At 38.2% G+C, this 25476-nt stretch overlaps 1 protein-coding gene across 1 annotated transcript in view; it reads right to left on the reverse strand.

Moving 5' to 3' along the window:
* eys (eyes shut homolog) overlaps nucleotides 1–25476 on the reverse strand; it is a 635999-nt gene that overhangs the window by 274824 nt on the left and 335699 nt on the right. The window contains exons 31-33 of the mRNA XM_062058295.1: nucleotides 8855–8979; nucleotides 7426–7550; nucleotides 3328–3541 (exon numbers count right to left, since the gene is read on the reverse strand). Of these exons, the coding sequence (XP_061914279.1) occupies nucleotides 3328–3541; nucleotides 7426–7550; nucleotides 8855–8979 (464 nt within the window). The remainder of the gene's footprint in view (nucleotides 1–3327; nucleotides 3542–7425; nucleotides 7551–8854; nucleotides 8980–25476) is intronic.

Genomic DNA, 25476 nt, shown 5'->3' on the forward strand with positions numbered 1-25476 from the left:
TGGCCCCTGTTAATCTATGAGGTACTATTGACAATGGTAGAGGCACTAGAGAGGAACTGGCTGCGGCTCTGTCGGTCCTTGAGCAGCATTGCCCTATATGACCAATCCACCAAGTTAAACCTCCCTCTCAGCGGCCTATGGGAGCAATTTAAAATCACCCGCGCCAAAGAGGTGTTAATGTACAAGGACTCCGCAGATGTCAAAGGGACCCCAGCAGGAATTGTTGTTAAGACCGGGAGGAAGTGGCAGGCACAAGAAGCCGTAAACAGAGCGGAGGCACGGCTAAGGCACAATACTTTGGTGGGTACTGTGGCAATAGGAAGGGCAGGCCTTAAGTAGCTTTCCTAAGCCACAACACTACTGGGCCCGCGGCAAGGAGAAGCGCCAATTGGTCCAAGACGAGATCCGAGCAGAGGTGGAAGATGGTCAGCATGTCCAAGTAAGGGGCGTAGACAAAGTGGATGCAGAACCTTGCAAATTACTTGGGCAGAGCTCTGGAAAGCTGAGCTTCTGCGCACAAAGTTCCTCATTCCATTTGTGTACGGTGTTCTCCAAAGCCCAGTCAACCTGCACACATCGGGCCTAGCACACACAATCAGTACCAGAGAATGGGCTCCTTGGGAGCACATGCTAAGCTGTTGCCAAAGACTCTAGGGGTGGTATCGCTGGCACCACGACCAAGTTTGGGGCGGCATGGCGTAGTTAGTAGAGCGGCCGTGCCAGAAACCTCAGGGTTGCAGGTTCGCTCCCCGCCACTTACCATCCAAAATCGCTGCCGTTGTGTCCTTGGACAGGACACTTCACCCCTGCCCCCGGTGCCGCTCACACCGGATGATGAATGAATGAGTTGTAAAAATGAATGATGGGTTCTCACTTCTCTGTGAAGCGCTTTGAGTGTCTAGAAAATTGCTATATAAATCTAATCAATTTCAAGTTTTGAAATCTTTGGCATATTCCATCTGCACAGCGATACACAACAGCAAGTTCCAGATTGCCCCGAAGCAGTCGATTGCCTTCATCAAAGCAGGGTAGAAGGCAAACCACCGCCCCAACACATCAAGAGAGCTCCTTTCCACCGCTCCTGACTGGCAGCTCCGAGTTGACCTGGGAAGGCAACTCAAGTTCCCGACCAACATCGCTACCACTTCACTCCGCCCAGACATGGTGTTAAAATCGGAGTCAACCAGGCAAGTGGTGCTACTGGAGCAGACTGTCCGTCCCCTGGGAGGATCGGATTTGCAAAGCTAATGAGCGCAAGAGGGCCAAATACTACGAGCTCACCACAAAGTTACGAAGCAGTGGCTGGAAATCCCGCTGCGAAGCAAAGTCGTTCCAGAGGTTTCGCAGGTCACTTCCTACAGCGAGTGTTCAAACTCCTTAGCATCAGAGGATTGCAGTTGAGAAAAGTCACTAAAAACATCCTTGAGGCCGCAGAGAAGGCTCCTGGTGGCTGTGGATTTGTAGGGGGGATCTATGGTACGCTCCTTGGGTCTGAACACCCCCGGCTGGGTCGCCCGGGTGAGGGTGTCTGATGATTAAAGATCCGAAACACCCTATGGCACCGGGTTTATTACTGATGACGTGTCCAAGTATCACCCTAAGGTGTATTAGAGTTTGACTTTGCCATATACATGCTACTAATTAGCATTAGTGATTTTAACATGGTGAAAACTACAACTAAGATGTAGTTTCCACTTTAACAGCCTGTGTGTAATACGTAGAGTATAGTACGTTAGAGTATAAATACTTTGCAGGGCACAACATAAGACTAGATTGATCTTAATGGCAAAGACTACTCCCTGAGAAGGCAACACACAAAAATCTATACAGTACTGCCATTTGATATCTTAGAATTGCTACTGCATTCAAAGTTTAGGATACTTTCAAATCAAACTTAGATATGTGATGAGACGTCTTCAATTTGGCCAGTGAGACGTCATGAGTTCAATAAAGAAAACGGCTACAGAGCGATTTCAATAATTTTTTTTAAATAGAAGCAAATTAATACGCTGTTGCTTTGCAGCCATCTTGTGGACGACAAGAGTAATTCTGGTCTATGACCACTCGTCATGCTACAAGCAAGGTCAGCACTTATATGACCCAAAGCAAACAAACTTCCCTCATCATGGTGCAAAAAAATAAAAAAATAAAAATAAATCGAACCAACACAAAATGCCAACATAAATAGTCACACATAACACAATATAACACAATTTGTGGGTACTTTAAAAAACGTTCATGCATCATAAAAAAAAAAAAAAAAAATCTGAGTTACACCCATTACAAAGCATGATGGGAAAAATGCCAAACACTATATTCACACTTATTCATGTTTGGCGCATTTTAGCCGCTTGATATTTGTGACTGATTACAACATTTTAAGGAGGTTGTCACAGAAGTAAAAATTGTTGAAGCCCAACTTTCACATTCTCTTAATATCCAACTATATCAATTATTAATAATACATCCATTTTATTAATATAAAAATGGATGGGGGGATAATATGTACACCTATATACATATATATACATATACATATGTATATACTATATATATATATATATATATATATATATATATATATATATATATATTCCTCAGTATTTTCTCCTGAGGATTGAGGAAAACCCCTCATGAAACAGGCCTGTAGAGATGAAATAGTCTTGTGATTTTTTCCCCACACATACATATTACGCTCTACCACGGTATCGAGCACTATTTTTTGGATAATCTAATTAAGACATATATATATATATATATATATATATATATATATATATATATATATATATATATATATATATATATATATATATATATATATATATATATATATATATATATATATACATATACATATATATGTGTGTGTATATATATATATATATATATATATATATATATATATATATATATATATATATATATATATATATATATATATATATATATATATATATATATATATATATATATATATATATATATATATATATGCGGCCCCCAGGGCAAAACGATTGGACACCCCTCATATAACACCTACGGCTCTTTGAATTGTAGTTTGAAAATAGGAATAGGATTGTTTTTTTAAAATTCAGAGCACCCGTTTCCTTATTTTCAACGCTTGCTTGCTGCAGCTGCACACAAAATACAAAACATGACAGCACATCACGCAACGCAACAAAGCAAGTAAGATAACTCCGTACATAGACAACATTTCTGAATATGTGTCTTGAAATATTAAACGGTTTGAATCTGCAAGGTAGCATAAGGACGCTGGAAAATGTGCATGCCCATAGGACATGAAGACGCAGTGTGGTTTTGTACCTGTGGATTGCTCAGCTGGCGGCGTGGGACTGAGTGTTGGCGTTTGCACACGGGGTGTGAAGCCGCCAGTGATGTTCTTGAGTGCAGTCTCCAAGGGAACGGCATCTGCAGTAGGAGGGAGGCAGGTGACCTTGTTGATGCCATCTATGCAGGAATATGCTTCTGGACATGGATTTAAGAGGCAATCATCGTAGTTGTGCTCACAGTTCCTCCCCTGTGTACGCAAAAATAAACAGCCTGTAGATGTTGAGTGGTAAATGAAACGCTATCGATATATAATGCTAACAGTGTGAAAAATAAAGTTCAAGCTGGAGAAATAATATTGAATTATGTAATTTATGCAAATTTAATATTATGCATAACTACTCATTTGATAAGGTTATGATGCCAAAGCAGTTATTTGTTTGTGAGCAGTGAGCACTAAAACACAAAAATAATTGGTCAATATTTAATGCACTCATGTGAAGAAACAGTCCTTGACTTATTGGAGATGTGTATAACCCTTTTAAAGGCACAAAGGCAATGTTATGTGATCAAACTAGCAACATCATACAACATGTATTAACTGTACAAATGAAGAGCTATAACTGTTACACAAGTATAAATATAGGTTGTATAATGTTATATAATATATTGCACAATAAACCAAAATAAAACTAGAATAAAGTAAAACTTATCTCTGTGGAAAGACAGATGCGTTATGTTTTGCATGAAAGGAAGGTTTTTCCTGTCACCTTGTCACCGTTTAGCGTATTTTCTGGGCTATAAGCCACTACTTATGAATTATTATATTATTATATAATTTTCTTGGCTAACGGCCATAATGTTTAGTATTCAACAAATAGTATTCATATTACACCGACAGAGACACTTAAAAGGTGTGTTATTGTTTGTGCTCCGGTGCCATCTTTTGGACGAGTTTGCGGACTGCAGATGCTTCCGGTTGAAATAGCACTTCCTGTTTCGTGTCTTGAACTGGAAGTATGACTGTCCATAGCATTTTTGCGCGAAAATATTCGTCATTCAGCGTTTGTAAGTTTTACAATGTAACTAAAACAATTCATACCATCCCATGTGATGTCTGTGAGGAGTGTTTTCATACATATTTGTGTGCGCTATCATGATGTAATTAAGCAAGCAACGTTAGCATTAGGGAATATGCTAATACGTTTACAAGTGTCTGTTAGTATTATTAACTTACATTTGGATAATTTTTGTTTTATGTCAGTTTTGTAAATTCACCAAAACGTTTCCGTAAACTTCTTGAGTCTGCAACTAATGAAACACAACAAACACTACAGAACAAGTTCCCAGAATTCCCTGCAGCACCAACTCTTCCGGACGCTACAATATAAACAAACGCCATTGGTGGATCTACACTTACATCCACTGTAATGATACCAAGTACAGTAGTGTATCTAGTCAATACTACTATGATAACATTGATATTTTTTAGCATCACAAAATCTATTTTCGTTTTTTCAAAATGTATATTATGTTTATAAACTCAGGAAATATGTCCCTGGACACATGAGGACTTTGAATATGACCAATGTCTGATCCTGTAACTACTTGGTATCGGATTGATACCCAAATTTGTGGTATCATCCAAAACTAATGTAAAGTATCAAACAACAAAAGAATAAGTGTTAACAATTTTGACAAAATAATAGAATGGAAGATGACACAATATGTTACTGCATAATTAGGAGTCTTTGTTTACTTACTACTAAAAGACAAGTTGTCTTTGTATGTTCAATATTTTATTCAAGGACAAACTTGCAATAAGAAACATATGTTTAATGTACCCTAAGATTTTTTGTTTAAAATAAAGCCAATAATGTAAAATGTTGTGGTCCCCTTTATTTACAAATGTACCGAAATACATTTTGGTACCGGTACCGATACCAAAATATTGGTATCGGGACAACACTACTCCAGGGTACATTGGGGAAATCTATTTATCTTTTTATGAAATGGAGAATGTGGGCCATGGTCTCATTTGCAATATGGGAACGCCTCCATAGACGAACATCTTGCCGACAGACTGAAGGTCATTTACATCAAAGCATATCCAATACTTATTATGTAGACCACAGAGAAGTGTTTTAAATGTAAATTCAAATAATCATAGGTCCCCTTAAAGTTGTGTGACAATGCACAAATCCTAATGACAAATGTATCATGACACTTTAGCATCGATACAAAGGAGACTTGTTCGGCCACAGAAGACACTCTAATGCAAGAGTGTCGAACATATGGCCCACGGGCCGGATCAGGCTCGTGAACAGGTTTTTACCGGCCCGCGTGATGAGTTTGCCAAGTATAAAAATTAGCTGCTTTTTTTTTTTAATGAAAGAAACTGTTGTTCTAAATGTGTCCACTGGATTTCACAATAGCAATCCTGTTAGGCAAGCAAACGGTTTATACCAGGGCCAAGCAAGAGGTACACAGTAAAGGGTGACTGTGGCTCCTCCTCCTTGACCCACATAAAACGTAAAACCTGCCGTTGTATGTTGTATGTTGTATGCGTGTGTGTGCGTGCACCCCCACGGTATTTTGAAATGTCTATATATTGCTCATTTTGCTATATGTCTGTCTATCTGTCTGATACATATATATATATATATATATATATATATATATATATATATATATATATATATATATATATATATATATATATATATATATATATATATATATATATATATATATATATATTAGGGGTTTGGGGAAAAATCGATTCGAATTCGAATCGCGATTCTCACGATGTGCGATTCAGAATCAATTCTCATTTTTAAAAAATTGTTTTTTTTTTTATTTATGTTTTTTTTTTCTAATTTTTTATTTTTATTTTTTTAAATTAATCAATCCAACAAATAAATACACAGCAATGCCATAACAATGCAATCCAATTCCAAAACCAAACCCGACCCAGCAACACTCAGAACTGCAATAAACAGAGCAATTGAGAGAAGACACAAACACGACACAGAACAAACCAAAAATAGTGAAACAAGAATGAATATTATCAACAACAGTATCAATATTAGTTACAATTTCAAAATAGCAGTGATTAAAAATCCCTCATTGACATTATCATTAGACATTTATAAAAAATAAAAAAAGAACAATAGTGTCACAGTGGCTTACACTTGCATCGCATCTCATAAGCTTGACAACACACTGTGTCCAATATGTTCAAAAAGATAAAATAAGTCATATTTTTGGTTCATTTAATATTTAAAACAATCTTACATTATTGCAATCAGTTGATAAAACATTGTCCTTTACAATTATAAAAGCTTTTAACAAAAATCTACTACTCTGCTTGCATGTCAGCAGACTGGGGTAGATCCTGCTGAAATCCTATGTATTGAAATAATAGAGAATTGTTTTGAATCGGGAAAATATCGTTTTTGAATCGAGAATCGCGTTGAATCGAAAAAAAAAAAAAATCGATTTTGAATCGAATCGTGACCCCAAGAATCGATATTGAATCGAATCGTGGGACACCCAAAGATTCACAGCCCTGATATATATATATATATATATATATATATATATATATATATATATATATATATATATATATATATACATTTATCTATGATATTAATTTAACATTAGACAATAGAAGTAAGGGAACTTGTCACACTTAACAACAAATAGGCCACCCTAAGAGTGCTCTGGAGCACTCGTAGATTTTGTTCTTACCTATGAACAAATCCTAGCTAAGAAAACATTGCTGACTACAAACATCCCCTTAAAAAACTTTGTAAGTGGGCCTAAGAACAACATTTGAGTTGTCTCTATTTTTTAGTTATCATGCCATGATTTTACCATTACGGCCCACTTGGCAATACATTTTCCTCCATGCGGCCCCTGAGCTAAGATGAGTGACACCCCTGCTCTAATGAGTGTATTGCTGCGGTATTGTATCAGTATTTTATCAGCATGAAAAAAACTATGTTATCACTATGCAATAACAATGATTACCAAGGGGGAGCCCCATAGAGCTGAGGGTGCAAGAGGATAAAGGTTTGTTCCAATAAAAAAAAATAATGGCGAGGTAGAAACAGGTTGGAGTCTCACCACGAATCCAGGACGACAGAAACAGGTGTAGCCGTAGCCGGGATCATTCTGGACGCATATTCCCTGGTTGCAGGACTGTGGAAGGCACTCATTAATGTCAGCCTCACAGTGAAGGCCTGTCCAACCTGCCAGGAACAAAAGCCCACAGAGTGCACTGGTGAGCCCTGGCTCTCCCACTTCCTCCCTCTGAAGTGAATATCAATCAGATGCTCCTACGTTGATTTTCTTCTTTTGGGGTTCACACATATGCACGGACAAGAAAAGGCTCTCACTAAAGAGTACAGGTGCTGCATACATTTTAATGAGGCGCGTCTATATCATCTATTTCAGTGTTTTTCAACCTTTTCTGAGCCAAGGCATATTTCTTTCATTGAAAAAAATCCCGAGGCACACCACCAGCAGAAAACATAAACAAATGAAACTCAGCATTATTGACAATAAAAAGTTGTTCTCGCAATTGTTGGATTTGAATTCAAACCATAACCAAGCATGCATCACTATAGCTCTTGTCTCAAAGTAGGTGTAATGTCACGACCTGTCACATCACGCCGTGACTTATTTGGAGTTTTTTTTGGTGTTTTCCTGTGTGTAGTGTTTTAGTTCTTGTCTTGCGCTCCTATTTTGTTGTTGATTGTCATGTCATGTACGGATGTACTTTGTGGACGCCGTCTGCTGCTCCACGCGGTGTAAGTCTTTGCTGTCGTCCAGCATTCCGTTTTTGTTTACTTTTAGCAGCCAGTTCAGTTTTAGCTTCGTTTAGCATAGCCATCCCTAAGCGGCACTCGCCTTTTGTTTATTTTTGGTTTAAGCATTAGATACCTTTTTACCTGCACACTGCCTCACGCTGTCATCTGCAAATTGTGATCACGACAAACCATGTTCCCGACATCTACAAAGCAATTAGCTATCTGTTGCCACCTACTGATATGGAGGACTATTACACGGTTACTCTGCCGAGCTCTAGACAGCACAGACACTAAACAACGGCACATTTACAGATTATAATTACTGGTTTGCAAAAAATAATATTAAGACAATTAGGTGACATTACATAATCTCCCACGGCACACCAGACAATATCTCACGGTACACTAGTGTGCCGCGGCACAGTGGTTGAAAAACACTGATCTATTTATCACTTTATTTTAGCACTGTATGACTAGATGGTTCCCCAGAGAAAGCGAGTTGACTATGAGAAGGTTCTGAGGAAAGGCGTGATAACAACTTTTCAAGCCACCTTATGCGGTTTGCCTTCAATCTCATGTGAACGCTGCTCGGGTATTAAAATGCTTTACATATGGTTAGGAGCACTCTGCGAAAGTGGGGCACAGGAAGAGGAAGCAATAACAAAGGATTTTGCGCGACAGACGGCGTGGCCTCGTCATCTTGATGTCACTTGACAAACCTCCACAACGTGTGAGTGACTCACCTGACCCGCAGTGGCAGACGTAGCTATTAATACCATCTTGGCAAATAGCATCGTTGTGGCAGGGAGATGAGGCACACTCGCTAACTTCCACTTCACAGAAATCCCCTGTGAAACCTGCGGAACAGCTAAGAAAACATATGAAAAGTTCAGACGCAAAAACAAATATCTCCATCAACATTTTTTTTTTTTTTTGGTCCTGTCCAGCTACTCAGGCAAATCATATTGTTGATGTAGATGCCCATATCGGATGTACACATTTACTTTACAAAAGAGAAGTGTGGCATACTTCTCTTGTTGCCTTATTTGTATTTGACTTTATTAAATGGATTTATATTATTATTTGATGCAGCCGGGCCGGAGCAGGAGGGGATAGAAAGAGAAAAAAAAGGAAGACAGAGGGGGGAATTGTGGGGACAAGAGAGGGATAAGACAGAGAGACAAAACAGCAAACACAACAATATCAATAACAACAACAACAATAGAACGACATCAGCAAATAGGATATGTACAAATATGATGGTAAAAGTGATAGCAAAAAAGGAGTTAGTGAAATAAATAATACAGAAATGACAATGAACATTATTACACTACAAATTGAGCAATACAAATACCAATAGAAATAGCATTATTGATAATGAATATTAACAATAATTGACCTCTATTATCAACAATACAAGTGTTCAGATGCAACAATACATATATGTAATGATAACTAAAGAGACAAAAGAAAGCAGATAAATGGAGGGGAAGAAAGAGAAGCCAACTATATTACCCTTGTAGATTGTTATAGTTACAATAGGTTAAGCTTTGTCAGTGTGCCATGTGTTACTCAGTTTCCCCTAGGGGAACAACGTTCATTTATGTTTGATGAAACGTGATTATGTGCATGAGTGTATGTATGCATATGTGCTTGTATATGTACAGAATGTGTATATGTATGTTTGTACAGTGAATGTATATGTACAGTATCTATATATGTATGTTTGTACAGTGAATGTATATGTACAGTATGTGTATATGTATGTTTGTACAGTGAATGTATATGTACGGTATGTGTATATGTATGTGTGTACAGTGAATGTATATGTACAGTATGTGTATATGTATGTTTGTACAGTGAATATATATGTACAGTATGTTTTTTTTTTTTTACATATACATTCACCGTACAAATATCTCCATTATCCTTGTTTTGAGTAAATCAATGTTTTTTTGTGTGGTGCTTTTCATGAAACAGCCATCCTGCTGATGTGGGTTGCAATTGAGTCATTTCTAACAACCAAAAATGAAACTCCCAATTTAAAAAAAATTGCATTTATTACAAAAATCGAATTTTTTTCAGCAAAAACAGACTAATCATTTGTGGTGCCAGCCTGACCCTAAAAAATAGTAAAAACAGATAATTTTTCTTTTAGAAGAATGTTTATTCCTGTAATGCAGTGGTTCTTAACCTGGGTTCGATCGAACCCTAAGGGTTCGGTGAGTCGGCCGCAGGTGAATCGGCCGCAGGTGAGTCGCCACCTCATCGCAGAATGAGGTGGCGACTTGTCCATGGTGTACCCCGCCTTCCGCCCGATTGTAGCTGAGATAGGCTCCAGGGCCCCCCGCGACCCCGAAGGGAATAAGCGGTAGAAAATGGATGGATGGGATGGATGGCCGCAGGGGTTCGTGCGGAGGTCAAGACACACCCAACTCATCGTGTAAATAAAAACTTTTCCCTATCGGCGTATTATGGATTACACCCCACACAATGTTCCCTCTAATTTTCCATCTGATTTGCAGGTGTGTAAATTGTTGTGTGTTCATACACTGTGTTGGTTTTGTTCTTTGAACAAGGTGATGTTCATGCACGGTTCATTTTGTGCACCAGTAAAAAAAACATAACTTTGTCTTGAATTTGAAAAAAACAAACAAACACATTTTTCACTAAAGAAGGGTTCGGTGAATGCGCATATGAAACTGGTGGGGTTCGGTACCTCCAAAAAGGTGAAGAACCACTGCTGTAATTAAATGAATGTTTATTCTTTCACTAATTCTTCTCAGCAAAAGAGGAGAAATATAACCTTAGAGGAAAATCAAAGTTAAAACATTTGTATGCTCGTACAACATTTAAAACCTTTAGCATATCTGTACGTGGAATTAAATTATGGAAGGGATTAACCAAAGAAATCAAACAAAGCACCAATATGATTCAGTTTAAGAGACTGTTCAAACTACAAGTGTTCATAAAGTACACAGAACAAGAATTGTGATGAACATCTTGAACCTTTTTTTTTTGGTACCGGTACCGGTACCAAAATTATTTTGATACTTTTCCGTACATTTCTAAATAAAGGGCACCATAAAAAATTACATCATTGGCTTTATTTTAACAAAAAATGTTAGGGTACATTAAACATATGTTTCTGATTTCAAGTTTGTCCTTAAATAAAATAGAAAACATACAAGACAACATGTTTTTTAGTAGTAAGTAAGTAAGTAAGTAAGTAAGTAAGTAAGTAAGTAAGTAAGTAAGTAAGCAAATAAATTAGCTGCTGACATATGCAGTAACATATTGTGTCATTTAACATTCTATTATATAGTCAAAATCATTAAGGACAAGTGGTAGAAAATGAATTATTAATCTACTTGTTCATTTACTGTTAATATCTGCTTACTTTCTCTTTTAACATGTTCTATCTACACTTCTGTTAAAATGTAATAATCACTTATTCTTCTATTGTTTGATACTTTACATTAGTTTTAGATGATACCACACATTTGGGTATCAATCCGATACCAAGTCGTTACAGGATCATACATTGGTCATATTCAAAGTCCTCATGTGTCCATGGACATATTTCCAGGGTTTATAAACATAAAAAAAAAGGAAACAAGACCTTGTGATGCCAAAAAATATTGACGTAATCATAGTAGTATCGAATAGATACGCTATTGTACTTGGTATCATTACAGTGGATGTCAGGTGTAGATCCACCAATTGCGTTTGTTTACATTTTGACGCCAGTGAGCTACGGTGTGTAGTGAAGCATGTTTAGCTATTCCTCGTCCTGCAGGGATGATACTTGTAAGAAACTTACTTTATTTGTCACCATGGAGGCGAGGATTAGTGATTTAGAAGTAGCTAAAACACTGCCGACTGGGGCTGGACTTTAGCCGCTAGCTAGCTAGCCATGTCTTAAAGCCCCTCTTCCGGTGGGTGTTTCAGTGTTAAAACTTCACCTTTATCGTTGGTTTTTAAGCCAAAATGCGTCCGTTCTCCCTTTTCTGTCTACACACTGTGTCTGCTTGTAAGTACTCAATGATTGTGCGCTACTGAACATGCTTGTCTGCTCGTAAACCAGAAATGACACTACGTGACAACGACAGGGGCACGGGGGGGTGTGGCGGACCGGTACTTTTCAAAGGCGGTATAGTACCGAATATGATTCATTAGTATCGCGGTACTATACTAATACCAGTATACCGTACAACCCTACAGGAGACGGTCTCTTTTTGCACCCAGTATGAGATGGCACCCCACGCTCACTGATTTGATCAAAACTAACTCATTTTGGTTGCTTTTATTTAGTTACAATCACATGGGTGCTGATGTTGGATGACGTAATCAAATTTCGATGCACTAATTGGTCCTGACTAGAGATGTCCGATATTATCGGCCGGTAAATGCTTTAAAATGTAATATCGGAAGTTATCGGTATCGGTTTCAAAAAGTAAAATGTATTACTTTTTAAAACGCCGCTGTGTACACGGACGTAGGGAGAAGTACAGAGCGCCAATAAATCTTAAAGGCACTGCCTTTGCGTGCCGGCCCAATCACATAATATCTACGGCTTTTCACACACACAAGTGAATGCAAGCATACTTGATCAACAGCCATACAGAACACACTGAGGGTGACCGTGTAAAGAACTTTAACACTGTTACAAATACGCGCCACACTGTGACTCCACACCAAACAAGAATGAAAAACACATTTCGGGAGAACATCCGCACCTTAACACAACATAAACACAACAGAACAAATACCCAGAACCCCTTGCAGCACTAACTCTTCCGAGACGCTACAATATACACCTCCGTTACCCCCTACCCCCCCACCTCAACCCCGCCCCCTCCGACCCCACCCACCTCAACCTCCTCATGCTCTCTCAGGGAGAGCATGTCCCAAATTCCAAGCTGCTGTTTTGAGGCATGTTAAAAAAATTATGCACTTTGTGATTTCAGTAATAAATATGGCAGTGCCATGTTGGCATTTTTTTTCCATAACTTAAGTTGATTTATTTTGTAAAACCTTGTTACATTGTTTAATGCATCCAGCGGGGCATCACAACAAAATAATTAAGAGTTGGACAATATCGGAAATCGGCAAAAAAGCCATTATCGGACATCTCTAGTCCTGACTCCTGATGGACTTGTCTGTTTGTGTCGCAAAGAGAGCAAGGTGCCTGTCGGTTTCTGAAGTAAAACGGAATATTCAACAGTGAAATCCAAAAGGTAAGTCGCCTTTGCGGAAAATTAGATTTCTCCTCCTGGTAGAGAATGGTGTAAACTTTCTGGAGGATTTACTGTATATAGTCCATCCAGACGGTACATTTCTTGACTTCTATCTTTCCAATTCATCCATTCAACCATCCATCCACCTTTTAATATATCCGTCATATAAATGACACATTTTACCTAATGTATAAGTGCTGTTCAAAACAATTAAACACACAGACACACTGCGCATGTGCAATCTGTGCATATGTTCAAACCTTGAACAGGGAATAGAGAAATTGGCTTTCCACTCGTAGTTTTAACTCTCATTTTTGATTTTTAAAAACACCAATAAAATCAGATAACATATAACGGATTATGTTTTTTGTTTTTTTATTTTCAAACCAAATATCAGGAAAAGTGGATTTTTATGTAAAACTATTTTTGGATTCCAAACGAAAAAACGAATGGCACGAACCGATTTCCCCCTTGAACTTCTGGTGGTTCTCGTGACGCGCGTCATTAGTACTTGTGTTGCAAAGCAGAATATCTTAGGTTGTAGTCAAAATTCTAGCAAGGTTTTTAAATGGACATTTGAATTATGTTAAAGCTGTTTATTTTGCTAAACTTTTTGTCTACTGAATTACCTTAGGCCTTAAGGCAGGGGTGTCAAACTCAAATACAGAGTGGGCCAAAATGTAAAACTGAACAAAGCCGCGGGCCAAGATTGAACAAATTAACCTTTTAATAGGGACCCAAACAAGTTTTGCATTGAATATTGAACAAGCAAGGCTTATATAACGTTATAGTGACATGCAAAATTGAGTTTCAAATAATAATAATAATAATTAAAAAATATCGATGGCATATCAAATAAAAATTTAAATACAAAAGTAATGCCTCTTTTTTTATTTGCAGCCTTCTGAGGTAAATATCAAAATACACTTTTTCCACAGGCTAATAATACATTTAAAAAGAAAATAACAATAATGAATGAATCAAACATTCAAACCTTGAAGTAGCAAGAGAAAGTGCATGAATAAAACGTTAATTATTGCTCAGTTTGCTACACTGATTTGCTTTAACACTGAATATGGAACAACCAACGCGTATATAACTTAATTGTGGTAATCTGAAATTCATTGCTCAATTATGTTTTGTCTGTACACCTGTTCAATCTCTCTCTCGTCCACAGTGTGGGGTGCAGCTGGCGCGAGGCAGCAGCACACACCTGAGGATAATTAGTGGCAGCCTATTTAACCTGGCTGCTGACAACATGTGAGCGCCGGAACTTTGCCACTGCTTGCAACCTGTTGGGCTTGCCAGAGAACTCACTAGTTCGCCGTGTGCCATTCATCTCAGGTTTGCCTGTATATTCCTAGCCTTGTCTAGCGTTTTTAGTTTGTACTTTCTTTATCTATTTACTTCTTTCATGAAGTATGTTTTCCTAGCCTTGTCTAGCGTTGTTATTTTGTACTTTGTTTTTCTATTAACTTCTTTCATAAAGTACTTTTCCTAGCCTTGTCTAGCGCTTTTAGTTCTGTGTTTTTTTCTCATAGTAGTTTTTTTACATGGTGTGTTTTTTATGTTTACCACCATCGCCTTTGTTTTGCTACTTTGTGCTTTCTCCTAAATAAAAGGAAGAACAATTGTATACACTTTACGTCTCTGCATCCTTGGGATCCACCTCACAAAATCCTAACATTAATAGTGCAAAAACAACTTTAAAAACAACAAAAAAAAACATCATTGATATATTAAATAACATTTAAGTAAAAAATTGAATGCCTCTTTTCTATTTGCAGCCTTCTGAGGTAAATATCAACATTAACTTTTTCCACAGGCTAATAAATTTGAAAATAAAATAACAATGAATAAATCAACCATTCAGGCCTTTTTACTGCTCAGTTTGCAACACACTGATCTAATCTGATGTGCCCAAGCCAGATACCTGGCATCTTTTCTGGGATGCTAGATTATTAATGTCGGGGCTCAGGTGGGTGGGGTTTGGTAGTAGCGGGGGGTGTATATTGTAGCGTCCCGGAAGAGTTAGTGCTGCAAGGGGTTCTGGGTATTTCTTCTGTTGTGTTTATGTTGTGTTACGGTGCGGATGTTCTCCCGAAATGTGTTTGTCATTCTTGTTTGGTGTGGGTTCACAGTGTGGCACATATTTGTAACAGTGTTAAAGTTGTTTATGCCGACACCCTCAGTGTGAACTGTATGGCTGTTGACCAAGTATGCATTGCATTCACTTATGTGTGTGTAGAAGCCGCATATATCATGTGACAGGGGCCGGCAATTTGTTTGTACGGAGGAAAAGCAGACGTGACGACAGGTTGTAGAGGACGCTAAAGGCAGTGCCTTTAAGGCATGCCCCCAATATTGTTGTCCGGGTGGAAATCGGGAGAAATTCGGGAGAGTGGTTGCCCCGGGAGACTTTCGAGAGGGGCACTGAAAATCGGGAGGGTTGGCAAGTATGAGTATTAGCGGTGAATGCGGTGTTACAGCGGCACTGCCGCTGTATAATACCGGCAGGCCAGCTCTAATGTTAATTTGATATTGCCTCAGGGGCCAAATGAAATTACACGACGGGCCAAATTTGGGCCAGAGTTTGACACCCATGCCTTAAGGCAGTGGTTCTCAAATGGGGGTACGCGTACCCCTGGGGGTACTTGAAGGTATGCCAAGGGGTACGTGAGATTTTTTTAAAATATTCTAAAGATAGCAACAATTCAAAAATACTTTATAAATATATTTATTGAATAATACTTCAACAAAACATGAATGTAAGTTCATAAACTGAACATCAAATCAAGTAGGCTATTCCATTCATTACCATAAACCCAGAGTTTCCCCCATGCCATGATGGTTTGACCCTCACTAAAATGTCTGTCAAAAAGAACTGTGAAAAGAAATGCAACAATGCAATATTCAATGTTGACAGCTAGATTTTTTTTGGACATGTTCTATTAATATTGATGTTAAAGATTTCTTTTTTTTGTGAAGAAATGTTTAGAATTAAGTTCATGAATCCAGATGGATCTCTATTACAATCCCCAAAGAGGGCACTTTAAGTTGATGATTACTTCTATGTGTAGAAAACTTTATTTATAATTGAATCACTTGTTTATTTTTCAACAAGTTTTTAGTTATTTTTATATCTTTTTTTCCAAATAGTTCAAGAAAGACCACTACAAATGAGCAATATTTTGCCCTGTTATACAATTTAATAAATCAGAAACTGATGACGTAGTGCTGTATTTTACTTCTTTATCTCTTTTTTTCAACCAAAAATGCTTTGCTCTGATTAGGGAGGGCGTACTTGAATTAAAAAAATGTTCACAGGGGGTATATCACTGAAAAAAGGTGGAGAACCACTGCCTTAAGGTATAAATGAATCAAAGAAATCAACGCAAAAAAGTGTTGCTAGAACTACTCTTGATGCAATCAATGAAATATTTTTGCTTCTCGGGTTTGATGGAAGTGATGTCTTTGAGATACTTTGGATTTCATCATGCACGACAGCAGCAAGAGAAAATAGGCAAGTTCTTTCATGCGTAACCTCCAAGCTGACCATCCGCAACACAGTGCTTCTGAGGCTGTTTGTTGGACAGGTGCAGAACAGAATATGCATAACTTCAAACATGACGCTCAGATAAACAACAATCTGTTTTCCATGTTGTTTGATCAAGAAACTGCTGCACAAGTACATTCGGCCTGAAACAAAATGTGGATGCACTCAAAAAAGAAACAAAAACAATTGTTAGTTTCTTATAAGTATATGAATGAAATTGCATTCAATAGCTTGCAACATAATGTTTGTACAACATTTGGAAAGTTTTCATAATGTGACTAGCATAATTCCTTGATACAAACACACATTATAATAATTCTGCTAACTATCCCCGGCAGTTTGCAATGTTATAATTGCACAGCCACATAATAAACAGTGGGATTGATTGATTGATTGAAACTTTAATTAGTAGATTGCACAGTGAAGTACATATTCCGTACAATTGACCACTAAATGGTAACACCCGAATACGTTTTTCAACTTGTTTAAGTCGGGCTCCACGTTAGTCAATTCACGGGGTATCTTAGAATAGTCAAAGATTTAATTCGGGGGAGTCTGATTTGACTATCAACCTCGCAGTCGAATCGTCAGACATTGAACCCTCACCTCCTCCCCCCGGAGGATGTTCCGTGATTTGCGGAACCCACTGGGCCGCAAAGCTTGCCTTGTCACCGTGTCCCTTGCTCTGGGGGTTTTGCTTCGACCAGTTTGCTCTGCCAGAAAGCCTGCCTCACTGCTCCCCTCTGGCAAAGGTAACGATGCTTCTACAGGTTCACCTACAGAAACCTTGTTCATGTTTTATCTTAGCACTCCGCCACGGTAAAAGCTGACCGCGGCCAGCTTTGGCTACCGAGGAGCTCAGTAAACCATCCAATCTCTACCACGTTTACTTTTTTTATCTACATTTTTTAGCCTCTAACTTTAAGGTAGAAAAAGCCACAAATCAGTATTCTAATTTCATAATTTTTAAAAAATGTTTTATACTAACTTCGGGAGAGTCGCATTACATCCATGTGATGTTCCTAACACCTTGTGACCAGGCTACGGTATTATATTAAATCTACAGTATGTATGGCAGTGGCGGGCTGTGCGTTTCCCACCTAGGCCTTCAGTGGTGTCCCACTACAAAGATTACCTCTCAAAATACCATATTTGATGTCATCACATGACCATCGCTGGATAAATACTATACAGAAGCACATTTACTGTGCATTAAAGGCCTACAGAAACCCACTATTACCGACCACGCAGTCTGATAGTTTATATATCAATGATGAAATCTTAACATTGCAACACATGCCAATACGGCCGGGTTAACTTATAAAGTGCAATTTTAAATTTCCCGCGAAACTTCCGGTTGAAAACGTCTATGTATGATGACGTATGCGCGTGACGTCAATCGTTGAAACGGAAGTATTCAAAGACCATTGTATCCAATACAAAACGCTCTGTTTTCATCGCAAAATTCCACAGTATTCTGGACATCTGTGTTGGTGAATCTTTTGCAATTTGTTTAATGAACAACGAAGACTGCAAAGAAGAAAGCTGTAGGTGGGATCAGTGTATTAGCGGCTGGCTGCAGCGACACAACCAGGAGGACTTTGACTTGGATAGCAGACGCACTATCCGACGCTAGCCGCCGACCACATCGATGATCGGGTGAAGTCCTTCGTCGCTCCGTCGATCCCTGGAACGCAGGTGAGCACGGGTGTTGATGAGCAGATGAGGGCTGACTGGCGTAGGTGGATAGCTAATGTTTTTAGCATAGCTCTGTGAGGTCCCGTAGCTAAGTTAGCTTCAATGGCGTCGTTAGCAACAGCAATGTTAAACTTCGCCAGGCTGGAAAGCATTAACCGTGTAGTTACAGGTCCATGGTTTAATAGTATTGTTGGTTTTCTGTCTATCCTTCCAGTCAGGGTTTTTTTTTTCTTTTGTTTCTATCTGCAGTTAAGCTCGGGCTTAACTGCAGATAGAAACAAAAGAAATAAACTGATGCTATCACGTTAGCTCCGTAGCTAAAGTGCTTCGCCGATGTATTGTCGTGGAGATAAAAGTCACTGTGAATGTCCATTTCACGTTCTCGACTCTCATTTTCAAGAGGATATAGTATCCGATGTGGTTTAAAATTCAAATCCGTGATCCACAATAGAAAAAGGAGAAAGTGTGGAATCCAATGAGCCCTTGTACCTAAGTTACGGTCAGAGCGGAAAAAGATACGTCCTGCACTGCACTCTAGTCCTTCACTCTCACGTTCCTCATCCACAAATCTTTCATCCTCGCTCAAATTAATGGGGTAATCGTCGCTTTCTCTGTCCGGATCGCTCTCGCTTCTGGTGTAAACAATGGGGAAATGTGAGGAGCCTTTCAACCTGCGACGTCACGCTACTTCCGGTACAGACAAGGCTTTTTTTATCAGCGACCAAAAGTTGAGAACTTTATCGTCGATGTTCTCTACTAAATCCTTTCAGCGAAAATATGGCAATATCGCAAAATGATCAAGAATGACACATAGAATGGATCTGCTATCCCCGTTTAAATAAAAAAAAATATTTTCAGTAGGCCTTTAAACCACATCAACAGAGTACAAAACGGGTTATTCTCTGGCGCATTTAAAAATCAATAAACCCGCATAAGCAATTAAAACATATCTTATGTGGTACTGTCAAAATTAAAATGGCAAAAAACATACTATATGTGAAAAAATAAAGAAATACAATATATGAACTCACAATTTGTAGAACCCATTCGACGCCGTATAAGCCGTCTTACAAGATGTAGATTGTCTTTAAATATCCTTCTTGAAAATGGCCTTGCAAATATATGTGTTGTCTTTTCTAGTCATAAAAGATGCAGACGAGGCGTGTTGGCTGAGTTCTTAAAGTTTACTCCACAGCGTGCTCATCAATAACATGTACCTAAACGGGGCTACTGTGCATGCTCTTCACTACAGTGGCATGCTGGGTAATGAAGTTCTTATGTTACCTAGCTCATAACATCACAATATACATATCTGCCTTAGGCCAGCTAGAAGGCCTTACTGACAACAACTTGTGATCCGATTGGCTATCGCAACTGTCTTTCAAATGTTTGTGTCCGTTCACTTACAGTGCACGGACGCCCGCATTGTTGATTCTGAAGGCCCCAGGCAGATTTCGTACAGCATGGCAACATAAGCTAGCTGAATTCTGATTGGATAAAAACTCTATAAACAAAAAACAACAGCGCTGGAAGGAGCATAGTATGACATGAAGAGAATATGAATACTTTTAGATATTTAGGGAAAGTAAATTAGAAATCACTTTTATCTTTTATTATGATTATGATTTCTGGTTATGTAAGGCCAGCAGAGAAGGCCTTGCTGGCCCTGATGGCACACCACTGGCAACCCCATTAGATGCAGCTCCAATAGCTTCATCAAGTCCCCCTAAATAAAAGGTGTTTAAGAAAACAAAACTTTATTTTTTTCTACTAAAAGCGCTGACTAATTCAATATGAAGCGGCCACAACATGAGTTTAAAACAACACTGTCACAGATAGATACATAGATAGTACTTTATTGATTCCTTCAGGAGAGTTCCCTCAGGAAAATTAAAATAACGCGATAATAACGAGTTAACAATAATTTTCTTTACCGACACTATTTCTAATTAACATTTTACTAACTTTGTTTTGATTAGCACGGTAATAAGAGACAAAGTAACTCTTATTTTACTCAATGGCGAAGGGCTGTAAGGGGTATCAGTGGTGGCTGTTAATGGGCTTTCAAGTAGAGGAAGCTAATTTGCAGCCGCTCTCTAAACAGTGCAGTCTCTAATAACATCTGCAGTCCCCTCCAAGGTTTCTCATTGTATCCCATTGCGTTTACTTTTTTCTTGCCCTGATGTGGGATCTGAGCCGAGGATGTCGTTGTGGCTTGTGCAGCCCTTTGAGACACTCGTGATTTAGGGCTATATATATATATATATATATATATACACTTTGATTAATTGATTGATTGAAATGTCTTTATATCAATGCTCTGGCAATGGTGTATATTTCAAGATCACTGATTCACTCATTTTGCTGTCAATCAAAAAAGGTCTCAGCCTCAGACAGGTCATCCAATCATCACGCAGAAGCTCTGTGTCTGATGGGCGGGACAAATCCGAGCATTTATCCAATGACAATCAAGTTTGGCTAAAGTGGAAAAATCCACTATGCGCCCCCTTTGAAGTCAATGGAGGCTCAGCTTCAACATTGTTTTTATTGCATTGTGATGCCACCACAATAAATAAGAAGAAAGTTGCATCAGTTGTCAAGAAACTTCTAAACAAAAGTTATAGCGTATATTTAGTAAATGAAATGTAAACACAAATGTTAATATTTGACCACTTAATTTTTTCTGACATTTTAGGGGAAGCTTAGCTCCCTTGCAGTCTTACCATGAATTGATTAACGTGGACCCCGACTTAAACAAGTTGAAAAACTTATTCGGGTGTTACCATTTAGTGGTCAATATGTACTGTACTGTGTAAACTCTACTGTTTCATATAATGTATTCTCCTCCTTTGCAATCTACTATTAAAAGTTTCAATCAATCAATCAATTAGCGCAATCGACACTGCTCGGTATGGGCTAACCCTGGATTTTCCAAAGACTGCACTGATAAACAGTGTTGACTAAAACCCAGCATGTTTGGCACTGACTGAATGTTCACTTCTTGTACTGAATCAAACAAATAAATAAAAAATACAAAGTACTGGATCATATTTGATTTGTATAGGCGTATCTGATGTGGTGTGTATGTACAATTGTTTACCTGTAAATGCCACGCTTAGCATGCATTACCTTTGCAATACACACTCCAAAAAACCCTACCTTGAAGGGAATGCTACAAATGCAGTCCGATAAATCTATACCGTATGAGAGCAGTGGCCTTTTTGGAGTCATGGTTGTCCTGGCTACATGAAAGCATGACACTGAGCGTATAGCAGCGCATCAGCACAAGGTCAGACAGTGCAATTAACTGTCGGAGAGCATGAGAGAGGAGTGTCTAATGTGCAACACTCGAACCACATGCAACATGTATTTAGATGCATATCATTACTCAGGGGACAGCATGTCTGCAATTAAATCGTAATGATCTACCTGAAGGACCGCTGGGCCATGTGATCGAACACACAAACACATCGCCACTGAAAATGCCTTTTTAATTGGTGACAAGATACATTCATTAAAATCCAATTCAGATGTTTAGGGTTTGTGCGCCCTTTCCAAGATCACATGAAAACATTGTTTTAAACTCTTTAAAAAACAATATTTACAAGTATACCAGATGTGTAACGCCATTAAATTTACTTAAAGGGGAACTGCACTTTTTTTTTTAAATGTTGCCTACCATTCACAATCCCTATGAAAGACATGACGACGGATGGAATAAAAAAAAAAGCATTCTAAATATTAAATAAACGTAAATAAAAGTCTGCTTACAGCTGAGCCAATAGGAGCTCCACTATTTCGCCGATAAAATCCAATAAATAACCATTCAAAAAGCGGCAAACAATACACCATTTACATTTCATGACTTGAATATTAACAAGTATTAGTGATATTGTTATCATAAACGCTAACGCAGACAAACTATAGCGGCGACCTGATCACTTCCGTGTGTCCCTATGTTTACATCATCGAGTGGTCTGCTGTTTCCTTGCTTCCTTGCTCGCTATAAATTTATTCTAGATCATAAATCATGGATCTCACCTGAAAAATAGATGGTTGATGATATAATCTGACAAGTTGGGAGACTATGACAGCCATTTAGGACCTGGAACTGGAAAGAATGACACGAAAAGCGCTTGATTCCCTTTCACCCTGTTTCTTCGCAAGGATTAATTGATGACAGGCATAAGTACTGTTCCTTAAGAAACCAGGTCACAAAGTTAAACAAACTGAAAAAAAGGGAATATTACAAACAGAGGTTGTATGATGTGAGATATGATAGCAAAAACTTATGGAATGTTTTGAATGAAATCATGGGTAGAAAGAACAATGTCTGTACACCTTTTGTGGAATCAAATGGGTTGGTACTCAATAAGCCATGTGACATTGCAAATCATTTTAATAACTATTATGTTGACAAGATATCTCAATTAAGGTATGGTATGCATATATCCAATAACAACAAATCAGCTGACCTCATTAGGAGTTTTATAATGGATAATAATGACTGTGAATTCAATTTTCCTCAGGTTGAAGTCAGTGAGGTTGAGAGGTTACTACACTCTCTTCCGGACAACAATGTAGCTGGTGTAGACAACCTGGATAGTAAATTACTGAAAATGAATGCTGGTATCATATAAGTGCCTGTTTGTCATATTTTTAATAAATGTTTACAAGTGGGCCTGTGTCCAAAGATATGGAAGGTGGCTAAGGTTACTCCTCTACATAAGGATACCAAATTGGCTTTCAATGAGGGCAATTCTAGACCAATAAGCATCCTACCTGGGTTATGTAAAATACTGGAGAAATGTGTGTATGCACAAATTCAAGCTTACTTTCAATCAAATGGGCTAGCAACTGATTCTCAACATGCATATAGAACGGGCCACTGCTCTTATACAAATGACGGACGATTGGCTTAATGCTATAGATAATTCTATGTTGGTTGGAGCTGTGCTGTTAGATTTTAGTGCTGCATTTGACGTGATTGACCACTCTCTTTTAATTGAGAAACTTAAATGTTATGGTTTTAATACTTCAAGTTTAATGTGGATACAGAGTTATTTGTCCTCAAGATCACAACAGGTGTATCTTAATGGTAGCTTGTCTAATAGCAGAAGTTTGGATTGTGGTGTTCCACAGGGAAGTTGCCTAGGACCTTTACTTTTTTCTATATTCACCAATAATTTACCTTGGGCTACCGGGCGTGCAAGATTGGTTCTTTATGCTGATGATGCAACCTTATATCATGCTGCACCATCATGCAGTGTACTTAATGTAGTATAGAGTGAGGAACTAAAAGCTGTGCATGACTGGACAGTATGTAACAGACTTGTCCTTAACACCTCAAAAACAAAAAGTATTATATTGGGGACTAGGCAAGGGTTATCTTGTGACCCAAAGTTGGATTTGAGGCTAGGTATTTCAACAGGTCAGAAGTGCCAAGCTCCTTGGAGTGATGCTGGACTGCACTCTATCCTGGTCAAATCATATCAGTGATATAGTTACAAAGATGGGAAGGGCTGTTGGTATTTCCAGGAAATGTGCTGCTTTTGTTGATCCACCTCTTCTTTGTCAAATTGTTAAGAGTTTAGTCTTGTGTCATCTTGACTATTGTTCTACAGTCTGGGCGTCTGCTGCAAGTGGTGAGATCAGTAAGCTCCAGATTGTCCAGAATAGGGCAGCAAGGCTGGTTCTTGGTTGTTCACTAAGAACCAATGTGAACCAAATGCATGCTTCTCTCTACTGGCTAACAGTGCAGAACAGGTTGTCGGCTAATACTCTTATATTGCTCAAATCAGTAACCGGTAGTAAAACTCCTGCTTTTCTCATGGCCCAAATAGTCCACAGTAGCACTATACATAATCACAATAACAGGGCGTCCAGTGAGGGGCATTTTGTACTCCCTCGTCCCAGGGAGAATGCTTTGCGGAAATCTTTTATTTATAGATCTTTATCGCTCTGGAATAACCTGCCTCGAATTCTCACCAGCATTGAAAGTAGACAGGTTTTTAAAAAGAGAGTAATATTTTATCTGAGTCTTTAAATTAGTTTGCTCGTTGATGATTTGTTTGGTTTTATATTGTGTAGTTATATTTATATGGTATTTATTATTCTGTGACTGTAAATTGTTGGCTTGTTTTTTTATTGACGCTTTTATTTAATTAAATTTTATTTTTTTTCTGTATTGTGTATGTATAATTATATGCTTTTACTTGTAATTGTATTGAATTGTGGACCCCAGGAAGACTAGTGGGTTGTTGAGGCAACCAGCTAATGGGGATCCTTAATAAAAATCAAAAATCAAATCAAATTAGGAGACATTCTTCATCTAAATGGGAATATATTAACATCCTAGCAGTTGGCATCCTAATGACAGCAGACTTTGCACAGTAAGTGATGTTTTTATTATGTTTGTTGGCTCTCATACAGTCTGCAGTGAGTAATAATCAGTGACGAAGAAAAAAAAAAAAGCAAACGCTGTGATGCGTTTTTTAAATGAATGCGCTGCGTTTGCTTAAAATGATCAAAATACGTAAATATTAAATGTTATTATAAATGTGCCTGTTACTACATTACACATATACTTACATCATGTATATAAAACCCTAATGGAGGGGTTTGGATGGTTTTAGGGTCTCTATAGGCAGAATTGAACAGCTCCCATAGGCTTTATTGTAAGCCGACTTTTGATTAAAAAAAATGTATATTTAGAATGCATTAAAAAATAAATCCTGCAACTCATGCATGTTTGTAACAAGGAAAGTGGAAATGTAATTGCGTGCAACGTTTCTAAAGTACAATCTTTAGCCATGTAAACACTGCAACACAGCAGTGGTAGATAATGGCTTGGCAGCTCATCAGACCATCA

This window comes from Entelurus aequoreus, linkage group LG09 (genome assembly GCF_033978785.1).
Source record: "Entelurus aequoreus isolate RoL-2023_Sb linkage group LG09, RoL_Eaeq_v1.1, whole genome shotgun sequence".
In the NCBI taxonomy this organism is placed as follows: domain Eukaryota; kingdom Metazoa; phylum Chordata; class Actinopteri; order Syngnathiformes; family Syngnathidae; genus Entelurus; species Entelurus aequoreus.